Here is a 16,038-nt window from a genome sequence, read left to right as displayed (position 1 = left end):
GGAAATGCCTTTGCCCTGTCAAACAGCTGGAATACAGACATCTGAGAGGGAGGCGCACCCCACACTTTGAAAATCACTGCTCTAGAGTAAAACCTTTTTGTGTGGATTGCCTAGATCTTATTAAATAGTGGACATTTATTCATTCCCACATATTAGACACTATTTCTGATGGTATAAATAGCGTAAAAAGCAGAATTCAGACATATTCAAAGGGAAAAAAACAGAATTTGGGATTTGTTGCTTTTTTTCCCCGTTTTCGTACCGTGCCGCATTCGTACCGAACCGTGACCCCAAAACCGAGGTACGTACCGAACCGTGACTTTTGTGTACCGTGACACCCCTACTATACACTAACCCCTCCCTACTTTCATCTGCTCCATACAGGAAGTAGCCATCAGCCTGGAGGATGTGTGTCATGTAGACGAACCCAAGACTCAGGAGCGCTACCACTTTGCCATGAGCGGCAAGTCTTTTGCCGTCATCGACGAGCACTTCCCCGACATGCTGCAAAAGGTACAAGGAAGACCGCTTCCAGCCGCTGATGTATGAGGATGAAAATCACTACAACACAGTCTGTAATTAGAAATGTTAAAGCCCCGCCCCAAAATGTAACTATTTTACCTTAAATAATAACCGCTTCTAAATCATTGTGATGGTACGGTGACTTCTAATATGGAGAATGGCGCCTCTTATCTGCGTGTTTTCAAAGTCCACGTTGCTATGTGAAACAACGACAACCTCTGAGCTACAGTAGCAACGTACACGCTGATAATGGCAAGTTTACATGCTCGACATATGTGTTTCACTGTTCCATGTGTCGTTTACTCTTGACTCTCAACAGCACTCAACCAAGTGTGCAGATAGTCTGTCCAAGCGAGACTAGGTGCTCCGGGACGGAGCATCGGAGTGACTTGGTTGTAACGCCATTTCCTGCTGCAGCTCATTCATATTAAAAGCTTTCCTCTGACAGACTAAGGGACGCTTTTATTGTGAAGAATGTATAGGAAGTGAAATGTGTTTGCTCTGAGAGCATCGCTCGGTGTTATCGAGATTGATTAGCGGTGCTATTCTTGAAAAAAAAACAAGTCGACAACAATTTTGGAGCTATTTTTTTTCAAGCAAATCAGTTATTAACTGCAGAGGCCTTGGCAAAGGAGAGACTACAAGTATAAGCTGTAAAATAAGGCTGATATGTCAACGTACAAACAGGAAAGTAAGTAGCATAGTTTTCAGCTGTAATGACCACTTATGGCAGCAGAGGCTGCTGTTGCTCAGCAGAAAGTTACTCGTTGGGGCTTTAAAGTAGCACCTACTGTTGGGGCGGTTGTTTCCATGCTACCTGACGCTCCTGCTGTCTGTCTTGTAGCTGGTGCTGCATGGGACTGTGTTTGCCAGAATGGCCCCGGACCAGAAGACCCAGCTCATTGAAGCACTGCAGGGCGTAGAGTGAGTATTCATCTCCAAAGCGTTACTATTGTAGCAAAAAGGCTTTAAACATTTATAAAACCTTTACACCCACACACTATAAGCTGCTTGCCACTGAGCAAGTCTGTTTATGATATTTGCCTATCGTGAAAAATGTAAAAAAATAAGAAAATCTATAGAAAAAAGGGAAACCTGTAGGAATCTTGAGCATACAGTCATTACTCCTTCTCATTCTCCAACAGCTACTTTGTGGGGATGTGTGGTGATGGAGCGAATGACTGTGGGGTATGTACTGCCACTTTAAATATACATTTTGGTGTGACAATAATCGGTTATATTTTCATGCCAGTTTGTACATCTGTTGCCCTCTTCTCCTCCCTCAGGCTCTGAAGAGAGCTCATGGTGGAATATCTCTGTCAGAGCTGGAAGCCTCAGTTGCCTCTCCCTTCACCTCCAAGACCCCCAACATCTCCTGCGTCCCCAGCCTCATCAGGTACAATGGGGTTAAATGTAGCTTGTCACTCCCCCAAATGGCTCAGGAGAGATGATGAAAACCCAATGGGTACTGGAAACTGTTGATATAGAGATTGGAATACCGTATTGACTTAGCAAATTTGTCAAATTTCCATGATGATATATCCAAAAATGTATCAAAGAGAGGATATCCAAAAATGTGACATCTAATCTTGCAAAGTGATTGATGGCACCAAAATTCAAACTAATTATGGCAGGCTATTAGGACAAGTTGTTGGATCAGGGGACACAAATCATTTTAGGGATATTGATTATTTACAGTGTTTGGAATAACGCCGTTTAAAAGAACGGCGTTAGGTAACGCCGTTATTTTTTCAGTAACGGGGTAATCTAACTAATTACTGTTTGCGTCGTTACAACGCCGTTATCGTTACTGAACGCTAAATGCGGTGCGTTACTATGAAATGATTGAGTAAACTACCCGTAGCCTACACTAGTGTTGTCAAGTGACTGTGAGGAGACCAGGTGGGTTAACATAGTGTCCTCTAGAGAGAGAGTGGCGTCAGCGGAGGACCAAAATGCAAGAATCATTAGCCAATGAACAGCCAGGAATGGGTCTCGCGCTACTTTTGCATGCTAAAATAAAGCCGATAATGTACAATTTGATTCATTTCAAGGGATGAAAAACCCTTTCAAAGTACAACACTGTCTATTTTGATGCAACTCGACAGTGCTGCTTTTTTTACTGAAGAGTTCCACTTTCTACTTCCTGGAAAAAAAACTGGTCCATTGGAGTGAATGGAGATGTCGGAACTCTTCTATTATACGGCTCTGGGTTAACATAACGAGATAAACCATTATGATTGGCTAAGGCAGAGTCATGTGTTTCATGGTAGCCAATCGGAGCCAGTGTTTTCACACACGAGCCAGGACATTAACAACGAGATAAGCGATTATTGGCTAAGGCAGTCATGTGTTTCATGGTAGCCAATCGGAGCCAGTGTTTTCACACACGAGCCAGGACACATCACACGCGCGACACACACACACACACACCAAACAGATTCGAGGAAGCAGCAGAAATGACGAGTCCGGAGCAATCCGATGAAAAGTTGGCATTTTCAAGGTGGTTATATAACGCAAATAGTTACTTTCCCTGGTAACTAGTTAGTTTTATTATAGAGTAATTCAGTTACTAACTCAGTTACTTTTTGGAACAAGTAGTGAGTAACTATAACTAATTACTTTTTTAAAGTAACATTCCCAACACTGATTATTTATGATCATTATTTATGAATAATTTCAGGTTTGTTTGTTTGAAACGACATGATGTGAATAACTGCATGTTGCTTACCTCTGCAGGGAAGGCCGCGCTGCTCTCATCACCTCCTTCTGTGTCTTCAAATTCATGGCCCTCTACAGCATCATCCAGTACATCAGTGTGACGCTCCTCTACTCTGTAAGTTATCCTGCTTCTACTGCTAGCTGCTATGTATGTTATCCTGCTTCTACTGCTAGCTGCTATGTAAGTTATCCTGCTTCTACTGCTAGCTGCTATGTAAGTTATCCTGCTTCTACTGCTAGCTGCTATATATGTTATCCTGCTTCTACTGCTAGCTGCTATGTAAGTTATCCTGCTTCTACTGCTAGCTGCTATGTAAGTTATCCTGCTTCTACTGCTAGCTGCTATGTAAGTTATCCTGCTTCTACTGCTAGCTGCTATGTAAGTTATCCTGCTTCTACTGCTAGCTGCTATGTAAGTTATCCTGCTTCTACTGCTAGCTGCTATGTATGTTATCCTGCTTCTACTGCTAGCTGCTATGTAAGTTATCCTGCTTCTACTGCTAGCTGCTATGTAAGTTATCCTGCTTCTACTGCTAGCTGCTATGTAAGTTATCCTGCTTCTACTGCTAGCTGCTATGTATCTTATCCTGCTTCTACTGCTAGCTACTCTGTAAGTTATCCTGCTTCTACTACTAGCTGCTATGTAAGTTATCCTGCTTCTACTGCTAGCTGCTATGTATCTTATCCTGCTTCTACTGCTAGCTGCTATGTATGTTATCCTGCTTCTACTGCTAGCTGCTATGTATGTTATCCTGCTTCTACTGCTAGCTACTCTGTAAGTTATCCTGCTTCTACTGCTAGCAGCTATGTATGTTATCCTGCTTCTACTGCTAGCAGCTATGTATGTTATCCTGCTTCTATTGCTAGCTGCTATGTATGTTATCCTGCTTCTACTACTAGCTGCTATGTATGTTATCCTGCTTCTACTACTAGCTGCTATGTATGTTATCCTGCTTCTACTACTAGCAGCTATGTATGTTATCCTGCTTCTACTACTAGCTGCTATGTATGTTATCCTGCTTCTACTACTAGCTGCTATGTATGTTATCCTGCTTCTACTACTAGCAGCTATGTATGTTATCCTGCTTCTACTACTAGCTGCTATGTATGTTATCCTGCTTCTACTACTAGCTGCTATGTATGTTATCCTGCTTCTACTACTAGCTACTCTGTAAGTTATCCTGCTTCTACTGCTAGCAGCTATGTATGTTATCCTGCTTCTACTGCTAGCAGCTATGTATGTTATCCTGCTTCTACTGCTAGCTGCTATGTATGTTATCCTGTTTCTACTGCTAGCAGCTATGTATGTTATCCTGCTTCTACTGCTAGCAGCGATGGGATTCATGAGAGAGCCAATGGCTTCGCTCATCACATTCTCAAATTTGACTTCCCTTGGTAGAGAAAGGTCTCTCTGATCAACCTCTCTATTGTTTTTGTTGTTAGATCCTTAGTAACCTTGGAGACTTCCAGTTCCTCTTTATCGACATTGCCATCATCCTCATCATCGTCTTCACCAGTAAGTATAATGTTGCGTTCAGACCAAACGCGATTTCACACACGGCGAGATGACGTACAAAGACAATGCAACGTGAGCAGATGGCATATCACCCTGGGCAGTGCGAATGAGACAAATGAAGTGAAGAGTTGAGATTTTTCAACTTGAACGGAGAATTTACACGGTCAAACTCGAGCGAATAATGTGATTTTCGTGATTCGTGCAGCGAAGATTTTAGATGATATTTACTTGGTCACCATGGTAGTGATTTATGATTTTTTTTTTTTTTTTAATAGAGCTCAACAGACTTTCCATGACGTTTACAGCCCCGGAAGTGAGTTCCCCATTCATTTTCTCCATAGACATTTTTAAAAATCCTTATATATCCAGAACATATCCAGAATCCACAACACAAATGGCAGTGTGCATTCCAGTAGCTCCATCAATCTCCTCATACCCAAAGCCCGCACCTCCTTTGGTCGTTTCTCTTTTCAGTTTTCTGCTGCAGATGACTGGAATCTTCTGCAACGGACCTTAAAACTGAACTCACTCATTCCGCTCTCCTCTTTCAAAAACTCACTACAATCAATACAAGATCATTGCACTTGCTTTTAGCCATCTGCTTCTTCATGTATGTCCTTATTGTTTTTAGCCATTTACTTTTTAATATGTCACCGTAGATATTGTAAATATTACTCTTTTAGGATTGGTGTGACGTGTATAATTGTATTATTTGTTTCTAGGTTTTTCTTTATGTCCGTTTGTTTTCTATTTGCCTTTTATGCTGCCTCTTGGCCAGGTCGTCATTGTAAATGAGAACTGGTTCTCAATTGACCTACCTGGTTAAATAAAGGTTAAATAAAAATATAACAAGTTTTAAGGCAAATTTTCGGTCCACCCGAACTCTCCCCAAAAAGTTTTATGGTCACTCACGATTCACTATATACGGATTTTTCTAAATGTCTATGGAGAAAATGAATGGGAAACTCACTTCCGGCGCAAAATATGTCACGTGACTGTTCAGCTCTATAGGGACAGTGCATATTAATGAACATTTAAGCCAGATGTCACCATCTGGCACATTTCTGTCTGTCTCTTGCCAGGTTGGTGTAAAATGTTTAAATGCGTGTCACAGTTTATTGCCCTTTCTCCTGATCCCCCTTCTCCATGTTTCCCATCCTTCACTCTGTCTCCGTGCCTCTCCTCTCTCTCTGTCTGGCCCCTCCTCTCTCTCTCTCTGTCTGGCCCCTCCTCTCTCTCTCCGTCTGGCCCCTCCTCTCTCTCTCCGTCTGGCCCCTCCTCTCTCTCTCTGTCTGGCCCCTCCTCTCTCTCTCTGTCTGGCCCCTCCTCTCTCTCTCTCTCTCTGTCTGGCCCCTCCTCTCTCTCTCTCTCTCTGTCTGGCCCCTCCTCTCTCTCTCTCTCTCTGTCTGGCCCCTCCTCTCTCTCTCGGTCTGGCCCCTCCTCTCTCTCTCTGTCTGCAGTGAGTCTGAACCCGGCCTGGAAGGATCTGGTGTCTCGTCGCCCCCCCTCAGGTCTGATCTCAGGGCCTCTGCTGTTCTCTGTGCTGACCCAGATCCTCCTCTGCCTGGGCTTCCAGACCATGACCTTCCTCTGGGTCCGACAGCAGCCCTGGTACCAGGTCTGGACGCCGCTCTCCGAGTGAGTGACCCCCACGCCCATACTAACGCACTAGCCTGCTAAACCATCCCGATCACTGCGGATGGATCACTCTGGCCTCCAGCCCTGCCCACAGTGAGTTCACGGGCCAATCAGTGACCGGCCTCATAGTTGAGAACGTAACCGGCCAATCGGTGACGTCGCTGGCAAAACAGTATGGCGGCTCCCGAAGCAACAAGCGGAAACGTTAACGTTCGTAGAGTAAACACAGCCCTAAGTGCAGTTATTGCAGAAATAGACTCAATAACAACAATTAAACAAGAAGAAGAAAAAAAAAACATCGCATGGATGCATAACTGGGACGTATCCTCAGTGATGTACCCTGGGGTCATAGGATGTTTCGGGTCTCGCAACATCATACACCCTCGCCCAGGTGACCCAGCCGGGGCTGGCCAAGCCCCAACTTACGTCCCAGTAACTACCCACGGTCAGCCCTATAGGGAGGGTCGAAGGTGGTCACGCAGTCAGGGCCACTCAATCCGCTGCTCCGGAACTACTCTGCCGGGGCCGGGGGAGGGGGAGGGCTCTGGTACGTAGAGGGACCGGGCTCTGTGGGTTGCCACCCGGCCGGGTTCCTCCCTCGTCTAACCAGGTCTATGACCTGTGCGCTGCACCAGACTCCCCCGCTCCAAACATCTCATTCCGAGGTGATGGTATCTTAGTGGACACCATGCAGTACCAGTACTTGGTGGCGTGTGAGTGTGCACCAGTGGAGTTTCTCTGCGGAAAATACATTTTCGTTGTTCTTCCGTGTGGATTTGGATTGGATTTAGCAATGCTGATTGGCCGAAGGAGGCTGTTATCAGGATGGTTTTTACCAGGTTAGTCATGCACAGCTGCCAAACAAAAAACATGGAATATGATAGCAGAGAGATTTAGAAGCAAAGTTATAAAATACTTATTGAAGCAAGTAATCAAAAATCTGTGCAGGTAAAATAAAAAAGATCAAAGGGCTTATAGACATCTCACCGCTAAATAAATGACAATGCAAAAATCAAAGTGACAGCAAAAAAATCAAGGTGACAGATGATTTTAGCCAGACTAAGAGAATAATATGTGGACCATCCAAGTTTTAAACTTTACTATTTGGAGCCCAAGGACCAGGATTAGTTGCTTATCCGACAAAGTAATTATTTAGAATCCACTGGTAACTGATCTTAACCTGCACCCTTTTTATGCTTGTACTGTATATTGACCACATTCGTAAATGCATCTCGATGTTGGTGAATTCTCGCCCAGTGCCTGCAACCAGTCATCCCACGAAAACGTCTCCGACCTCAACGGCACTGAGCTGGACGACCACAACATCCAGAACTATGAGAACACCAGCCTCTTCTACGTCTCCTGCTTCCAATACCTCATCGTTGCCATCGTCTTCTCCAAGGGCAAGCCTTTCCGCCAGCCCAGCTACAAGAACTGTAAGACACTTGCTGCTTGACAGGAAGAAAATTGTCCAGGGTTCCCACAGTCATGGAAAACCTGGAAAAGTCATGGAATTTAACATTTTCTTTTTCCAGGCCTTGAAAAGTCATGGAATTAGTACAATCCTTGAAAGCTTTTTAAAGGTTGTGGAATTGTATTGTGTGTAATGAAATACATTGTTACAGTAATCTTCTGTGGATAACCTTCCATGTAATGTAACTGCAAATTCATTTTCTGGCGCTGAATTTAGTGATTTTTTTTAATAAATATTTTTATGGAAAATGCATTATTTTATTTAATACCTTTCATGTAATGTGAGCCAGTGACTCCAAATCAATACCAGATAATATTACCACACTGGACAAAAAGGACACGCCTCTTATTGGATTTGAGTGCTTCTTGTATTTGATATTAACATTTTCATGGATTTTTTTTCTTTTTTTTTTCAATACTGTAGCTACCATGTAATATGATGCAGTCACTCGAAAGCACTGAAATCCAATATAAAGAGGTGTGTCCTATTTGTCCAGTGTAGTAATAATCTCCCCGTCTCACGTTACATGGACATTCTATTATGGGTCCTTGAAAAGTTTTAGGGTTAGGGTTAGGGTTAGTGAAATCTGTACAGATTCAAGTGTGCGGAAATTCCTTTTATATTTGTAACTCTAGTTATTTTTCCAGCACCTTGGCCGAGACTTGGCTGGGTCGAGCGGTGGCCCTCCCTCAGATCCTTGAAAAGTTTTGAAATCGTATCAATGAACGATTGAAATGACTGTGTGGGAACCCTGTAATGTAGGTAGTGTCATGTAATATAATGTCATGTAGGTCAAGTCAAAAAGTGACTGCTGTCAATATTTGATGGTTGGGAGCAGATATTTGCTTGGGCTTGGCTTTCAAGAAACTTGCAGTAGTGTAGTAGTCTGTCATTGTGACTGTGTGTGTGTGTGTGCGCGTGCGCTCTCTCCCCCCCAGGGCCCTTTGTGCTGTGTACCCTGGGCCTGTATGTATTCCTGTTGTTCATCATGTTCTACCCGGTCAGAACCATCGATGAGTTTCTGGAGGTAAGACAGTTCTCTCTCTCTACTCAGTTCAGCCTCAGACACAAGTTGACTTTACTGCTCGGCTCTCTCGATGCCATTTTAACATTGTTGTTAAAGGTCTAGTAGTCCATGAGGGGCGACCGCGCGCTGTAGCGGTCTGTTCTACTCCCTGCCTACCAACACGACCAGCAAACCTCCGGCTTGGTCGGCCGTCCGTCCATACAGGCACACTTGGCCGTGTCTGGTCGGTCGAGGGCGCCTTTTCAGGGGGGAGGGGAACTGGGAATAGCGTGGTCCTCCCATGCACTATGTCCTGCCGGTGAAAACCCCTCGCTATCGGGTGAAAAGAAGCGGCTGGCGACTGCACATGTATCAGAGGAAGCATGTGCTTAGTCGACAACTCTCCCCAAATCGGCAGAGCTGGTGGAGCAACGGCCGGGACAGCTTAGACAGGGAAGTTCCTCTTATTATTATTCCTTCCACCGAGATATTTATTTTTCTCTCTGTCTGACAGGCACAATAATTGACTGACATCTGGGGGCTATAACGTTACGCAATGTCATGATGTTTGTCCACTACGAGCTAAGCCTATCAGCGTGCTCCTAACGCGAGCTCTATACCAGTAGTACAGACTTCACTTCATGTCAGCTGTCAGGCTGTCAATCAGCTGTCAATGCGGTTTGTTGCCACACAATAAACCAGCGGTTTGTTCCAAGCCAGTGTGATCCTTGACTCGCTCTCACACGGCAGCCAATCAGCGTTGAACAGTGAGCGAATTTTCGCCCTATCGCTCTGTCTCTGTCGCTCGGACGCCCAGCGATTTTTCTCCCGGGCGAATAGACGCTCAATCGCTCGTTTGCATTGACTTTGTATGTAAACTCGATGCCAGCGAAAAACTTTAATAGGTCGGTGTGAACGCACCTCGAGGAAGTCCACACGGAACCAACGGTTCCTAAACGAAGCCTTAAAATGGTCACAGAAGTGTCAGAAGGTGTGAATGATCAGATGGTGAGGTCTGACTGTGTATTGGACTGCATCTCCCTCTCTGTCCAGATCGTTTGTGTCCCCATGGAATGGAGGCTTCAACTCTTAGTGCTCATCGTAATCAATACTGCTGCATCTGTTTTAGTGGAGGTAAGACACACACACACACACACGCACGCACGCAGCCAGTCTGAATAACAGGGATCAGTCTTGTATTGTGAGACGTGATTATATGTTGTAAAGCAACAGGTGGTGTGGTGGTAGAGCGCTGTCGCCTCACAGCAAGAAGGTCCTGGGTTCGATTCCTGCCTGGGACGCCTGTGGGCACTGAGGTTGTGTCCCCATCCCCATGTCCTCAGTGCCTACAGCCCAGGTGGGGGTCGTCAAAAAGGGCCTTTCTGTGCAGAGTGTGCATGTTGTTCCTGTGCTCCCCTGGGGTTTCCTCCAGATAGGAACACACAAAAAACATGCAAAAGTCAAACCAAAAAATATATTGTAAAGTAACAAAGTCCCTATTTCTCAAACAGACTATGGTGTCTTCACCTTATGTTCAGACGCGGGGGTGGGCCAAATTCTTCCGGGTCGTGTTAACACTTCCAGCGGTCACGGTGTCAAATATGAAAGAACGTCATGAAGAAGAGAGTTGTTTTTGTAGCGGACAGTGCAGGGGGTAAAACAAAGAACGTAGCCTACTACTTTGAGCTCGGTACACAGCAAGCAAGCGAGTATCCACTGTTAGCCAGGTCAGGTTACGTTATCGTCGACAATGACGAGCACTTTCTTGTAAAACATACCTGGACTCCAACAAAGAAAGCTTCAGATAGTTTTCTCTCCTCCAAGCGCTCGCGCCATTGACGTCTTATAAGACCTGCAGACGTTAACGTAATTCCCTGGAATAGGAGACTTAACGAGCCAGTTACATGGCGTTGCATTCTTAGACATTGCCGTTTGCTTTTATTTGGTATGTTACATACAATTGGCTAAATTATTAGTTAATTCAGAGTTAGATGATATTGGAGCCGCCGGCCATTTTATTTATTTATTTTTTAGCCGGAAGTCGTCACACGACCACACAACCGGGTCAAATGGGCATGGCTACATGAGGTGGATACTGGAGTGTGACGTTAACCAAGCATGTGACTGTTTTGACACGTGTTGCTGGTAGAAAGTCTGTCTGTGGGACTTTTGAATGTTTGTCTAATCTAACCTGTGGGACAGATTGGAGGTTCTTTGCAGAAAAACAACCCAATGACAGAGGAGAGTTCATCTGTGATTCAGAAGGCTGGCTTTCCACTCACTATGCCTCCACCTTCCTCTTTGAAGGTCTCACTAGCATACATGCACTGCTTACCAGACACTCTAGATGGCGCTATATCCAATGCTGCCAGTGCCGACTCCCCCTTCACCTCTCCAATGAATTAAAACAATCCAAATAAATGTGTACGCTGTACACATTTACAGTAGAATTTGCCATTCTTTTGTGGAGACAATAATCTCTGTTCACTCCCATTTTATTTGTTTATTTGTTTGTTTGTGTGTGTGTGTGTGTGTGTGTTTAGATTAACCCTTCACCTTTTATGACTAACACACAAATTAAAGCGGGGGGGGGGGGGGGGGTCCACCACATATATAATTCCTCAAATTTTTCATACTTTGTAGTATCACCAAAAAAGTGTTGGCTCTCCTTTGCACAAGAAGCAACAGAGGAGAAGCTATGTGAAATCAACGTAGCCTCTCTGTAATTCTTTCCCTGCCCACTGCGCTGTGCTGTTCCATAGACCTTCGTCCTTGACATCGTCTTATGGACGCTTGTGTTCAGCCGAGACAAGCAGGGAAGCTTTGGCGCCACTCCTGCCACCCCAGCACCACAGGTGGGCCAAATCTGACACCACCTTCTTCTTAGCTTCTCATTTTCCTCTCGTCTCGTCTCTTCCCTCTCTCTGCTGCCCCCTTCTGTCTCTAATGTCACCTACATTAATGTCACCTACCAACACCTTGCATGTGCCAGACTCTCTGCTCTGTCCTCTCCTCCCCGGTGGCCACTCTATCCAGGGCTTGAAAACAGGTGTTTCTCCAAAACGTTCCTGTTCTCAGGCTCCGTCCCCAGGATAGTCTTCCCGAACTGCATTTGAAGGGAAAATTTAGGTTACTAACGTCCTTTTCCTAAGGCTTATGCTGAAGCTGAACGCGATTTCCAGACAGAGATATTGATGATCAGTTACAAAATTGGAAATCGGAAACTGACTGGGGAGAATTTGGGTGGGGCGAGTGAGTGAGAAATCCTCTCCGCTCCCACAGAAACTGCCATCTCCCAACTGTCAGTGTCATTGTTTTCGGTGGCGTCTGTTAGCAGTATTCGGATATAAACATTTCCTGAATCTGGGTGGAAGAAAGGGTGTCGCATGGCCAAGGAAGAACACATTAAGGCCGCGGTATACTTCTGCGCCAGCCTCGACTTGGAGCCTTGCCGGCAGCAGCTGGTCCTGTACACTCGAATGTCAGCTTGAGAGCGGTTACAGGGGAGTCCCCAGCAAAATGAGTAAAATTGTATGATTTCTCTAGGATTTCAATGACTAGAAGTTAGTCCCAGGAGAGAATGTAGTGCAGATACTGGGTAATAGCTTTCACTCTCTCCTGTTAATCCCATCTACATTGTATTGTACTCGTGCTGTTCACTGTGCGTCAAGTCACATTTCCGAGGAGCTGCACGCAGGCTGCGCAGGCAGGCTCGCCGGCCACGGCGCACCCCTCTGCGCATTCGACGCGGAACTATATTTAGGCCATTAGATTTTGGCGTGGATCCAATCCGATTTTTTACAAACACACAAACATCAGCAGCATTCAATATTACAACATGGTGCTACCAGTCACATAAGGTGCATATGTGCTTAAAAGAAATGTACATGGGATCCCGCGTGAGGGGTCGCCCCTAACCTCATCGAGGTAGGCTAGAAACGGGTCCCAGATCGTTGGAAATGTTCTAAGTGAGTTGGTTCTCAGGAACCTGAGCCTCTCCATCCGTATAACAGAGATCATGTCCATCAACCACAATTGAAACCATCTTAACTGAGTTTATTCGGCCAATCAGAGAAATATTATTAACCGTAATTCCAGCTTTATTTTCATTTGTAAACATGGCTAGTTATTACATTCTTGCTTTTGTTCATGTAAATATTTTGTTCTTTTCGTTCTCATTCCTCAAACCGTTTCCAAGCCTTGGATATCTGTCATTGCATTCTTCTGGAAGCAAGATTGCTTCCCACACCTTCTCCTTTCTTCTGATCACCATCCACTGCCCCTCCAGCCCCAGCTTAGTGCTCTACCTGCTGCCTACTGCCCCTCCAGCCCCAGCTTAGTGCTCTACCTGCTGCCTACTGCCCCTCCAGCCCCAGCTTAGTGCTCTACCTGCTGCCTACTGCCCCTCCAGCCCCAGCTTAGTGCTCTACCTGCTGTCTACTGCCCCTCCAGCCCCAGCTTAGTGCTCTACCTGCTGTCTACTGCCCCTCCAGCCCCAGCTTAGCGCTCTACCTGCTGTCTACTGCCCCTCCAGCCCCAGCTTAGTGCTCTACCTGCTGTCTACTGCCCCTCCAGCCCCAGCTTAGTGCTCTACCTGCTGTCTACTGCCCCTCCAGCCCCAGCTTAGTGCTCTACCTGCTGTCTACTGCTACTCCAGCCCCAGCTTAGTGCTCTACCTGCTGCCTATACTGCCCCTCCAGCCCCAGCTTAGTGCTCTACCTGCTGTATACTGCCCCTCCAGCCCAGCTTAGTGCTCTACCTGCTGCCTACTGCCCCTCCAGCCCCAGCTTAGTGCTCTACCTGCTGCCTACTGCCCCTCCAGCCCCAGCTTAGTGCTCTACCTGCTGCCTACTGCCCCTCCAGCCCCAGCTTAGTGCTCTACCTGCTGTCTACTGCCCCTCCAGCCCCAGCTTAGTGCTCTACCTGCTGTCTACTGCCACTCCAGCCCCAGCTTAGTGCTCTACCTGCTGTCTACTGCCCCTCCAGCCCCAGCTTAGTGCTCTACCTGCTGCCTACTGCCCCTCCAGCCCCAGCTTAGTGATCTACCTGCTGCCTACTGCCCCTCCAGCCCCAGCTTAGTGCTCTACCTGCTGCCTACTGCCCCTCCAGCCCCAGCTTAGTGCTCTACCTGCTGCCTACTGCCCCTCCAGCCCCAGCTTAGTGCTCTACCTGCTGCCTACTGCCCCTCCAGCCCCAGCTTAGTGCTCTACCTGCTGCATGTGTGTCATAGCTTCCTTATTATCCCCCTAGCTAACTGTCAGTGGAAACCATCTGGTTTCCCATCAGGTACTGTATGTATCTGCAGAGCAGGCAGGCTACAGTAGCTCTAGAGCATCAGGTATGTATCTGCAGAGCAGGCAGGCTACAGTAGCTCTAGAGCATCAGGTATGTAGCTGCAGAGCAGGCAGGCTACAGTAGCTCTAGAGCATCATGTATGTATCTGCAGAGCAGGCTACATTAGCTTTAGATCATCAGGTATGTAGCTGCAGAGCAGGCAGGCTACAGTAGCTCTAGAGCATCAGGTGTGTAGCTGCAGAGCAGGCAGGCTACAGTAGCTCTAGAGCATCAGGTATGTATCTGCAGAGCAGGCAGGCTACAGTAGCTCTAGAGCATCAGGTATGTAGCTGCAGAGCAGGCAGGCTACAGTAGCTCTAGAGCATCAGGTATGTATCTGCAGAGCAGGCAGGCTACAGTAGCTCTAGAGCAAGGCTTCCCACTATCCCCGGAGGTGGTTGAAGCATGCAAACGTTTATGTGCACATGAGAACTTTGTAAACAAAACACAAACAAAATGTAACAATTATGGTTAAAATGTGCTCTTTTTAATCATACTAATACAATATAATATATGATAAATACATACTGTATTTCACACATTTTGTAATTAACATATTCTTTAGGCGAACTTCACACATTCTGGAAATCCTCTCGCGACCCACCCAGTGGTGTCCTGCGACCCACCATTTGTCTCATTTTCTGTGAAGTCGGTAAAGGTCTACTTTGTTTGATGTTCGACTCCATGACCTTTGTTTTTGAGGAATATGTTCAAACTTTTTAGTGCCAACCTTGTCAAAATGCTATCACACAAATACCTCCTCCCTGGATTGCATTCTGCATGTCGCTGTTAGCATGATTTGCAGTTGACAGTTGAAACGCATGAACAAATCAAACATCATGGAATGCTCGGGAAAACAAAACATAGCAAGGCAACAGTGGTTCATGGGCCTATTTCACCAGCAGCCATTTTGTACCTAAAAGGCAGGAAGTAACACAGGTGCAAGCAACCATTAATGAGGGTTTCCAACTTCCAATCCATTTAGGTGTTCCAATGCCGTGGCCCTTTTGTTTTGCTTCACCTGTGTTACTTCCTTGTCTTTTAGACACAAAATGGCTGAGGTGAAAAAGGCTAATGGGCCTTTTCCCCCCTTTTCTGCTAATTTTCTGTGTGTGTGTGTGTGTGTGACCATGGTATCTCCAGGGGGGCGTCGACCTGTGGGCGTGCAAGTGTCTGTCCTGGCTGTGCTGCCGGCGCAAGACGGCCCCCAAAGCTCGCTACATGCACCTGGCCCAGGAGCTCAGCGTGGATCCTGACTGGCCGCCCAAGCCCACCACCACCACCGAAGCCAAGCCCCACCCAGACAACTGCTCCGCCTACCAGATCATGATCAACTCCTAGCAACCCCCCGCCCCCTTTCCCGCACGTCGACAGTACGACCCACTCAGACTGAAATGACCGGTGGGACGTGCCAGTTGATAAAGAATGACTCTGGAAGGAAGAGAGGGCTTCCACTTGGAAGATGGTGGGAGAGAATGAGACTGCTGACCCAGACACAGGAAGGTTTGATGGGTTTGAAGGTGAAAGGAGTCCAGGGGTTGCTGGGTGGTTGTCCAGGCCAACGCTGTATGGTTTGATCATGGCGTTTTTGTGATATTTCAGATTCCCCTCCTAGTGTCTCCTCCCATGGCCCCAGCAAACATGTCCAGCGCCCCGCCTCGCCCTCAACGCACCGCACTCGAAATGCGACTCGCACTGCAAGCGACTCGGTTAACAGGTCACACAATTCTGATTGATTGCAGCCCGGTACAAGAGGTATACAGCTAGTGGTGTACAGTACAGCTACACGTTTTGAACAGGCATTTCATGCTTTTACTGCTCTGACTT

At 46.3% G+C, this 16,038-nt stretch overlaps 1 protein-coding gene across 1 annotated transcript in view; it reads left to right on the top strand.

Annotated features, from left to right (window-relative positions):
• Positions 1-15,690, top strand: part of atp13a3 (ATPase 13A3) — a 62,871-nt gene extending 47,181 nt beyond the window's left edge. Inside the window, exons 22-33 of the mRNA XM_083647796.1 lie at positions 385-513; positions 1,367-1,446; positions 1,668-1,710; positions 1,809-1,918; positions 3,262-3,358; positions 4,687-4,759; positions 6,220-6,397; positions 7,655-7,833; positions 8,810-8,898; positions 9,931-10,011; positions 11,640-11,732; positions 15,355-15,690. Of these exons, the coding sequence (XP_083503922.1) occupies positions 385-513; positions 1,367-1,446; positions 1,668-1,710; positions 1,809-1,918; positions 3,262-3,358; positions 4,687-4,759; positions 6,220-6,397; positions 7,655-7,833; positions 8,810-8,898; positions 9,931-10,011; positions 11,640-11,732; positions 15,355-15,552 (1,350 nt within the window). The 3' untranslated portion in view covers positions 15,553-15,690. The remainder of the gene's footprint in view (positions 1-384; positions 514-1,366; positions 1,447-1,667; positions 1,711-1,808; positions 1,919-3,261; positions 3,359-4,686; positions 4,760-6,219; positions 6,398-7,654; positions 7,834-8,809; positions 8,899-9,930; positions 10,012-11,639; positions 11,733-15,354) is intronic.
• The last annotated feature ends 348 nt before the right edge of the window (positions 15,691-16,038 follow it).

The sequence above is a fragment of the Poromitra crassiceps genome (assembly GCF_964638095.1).
Source record: "Poromitra crassiceps genome assembly, chromosome: 12".
Taxonomy (NCBI): Eukaryota; Metazoa; Chordata; class Actinopteri; order Beryciformes; family Melamphaidae; genus Poromitra; species Poromitra crassiceps.
The sequence above is the reverse complement of the archived record's forward strand: the minus strand, read 5'-3'. Positions and strand labels throughout refer to the sequence as shown.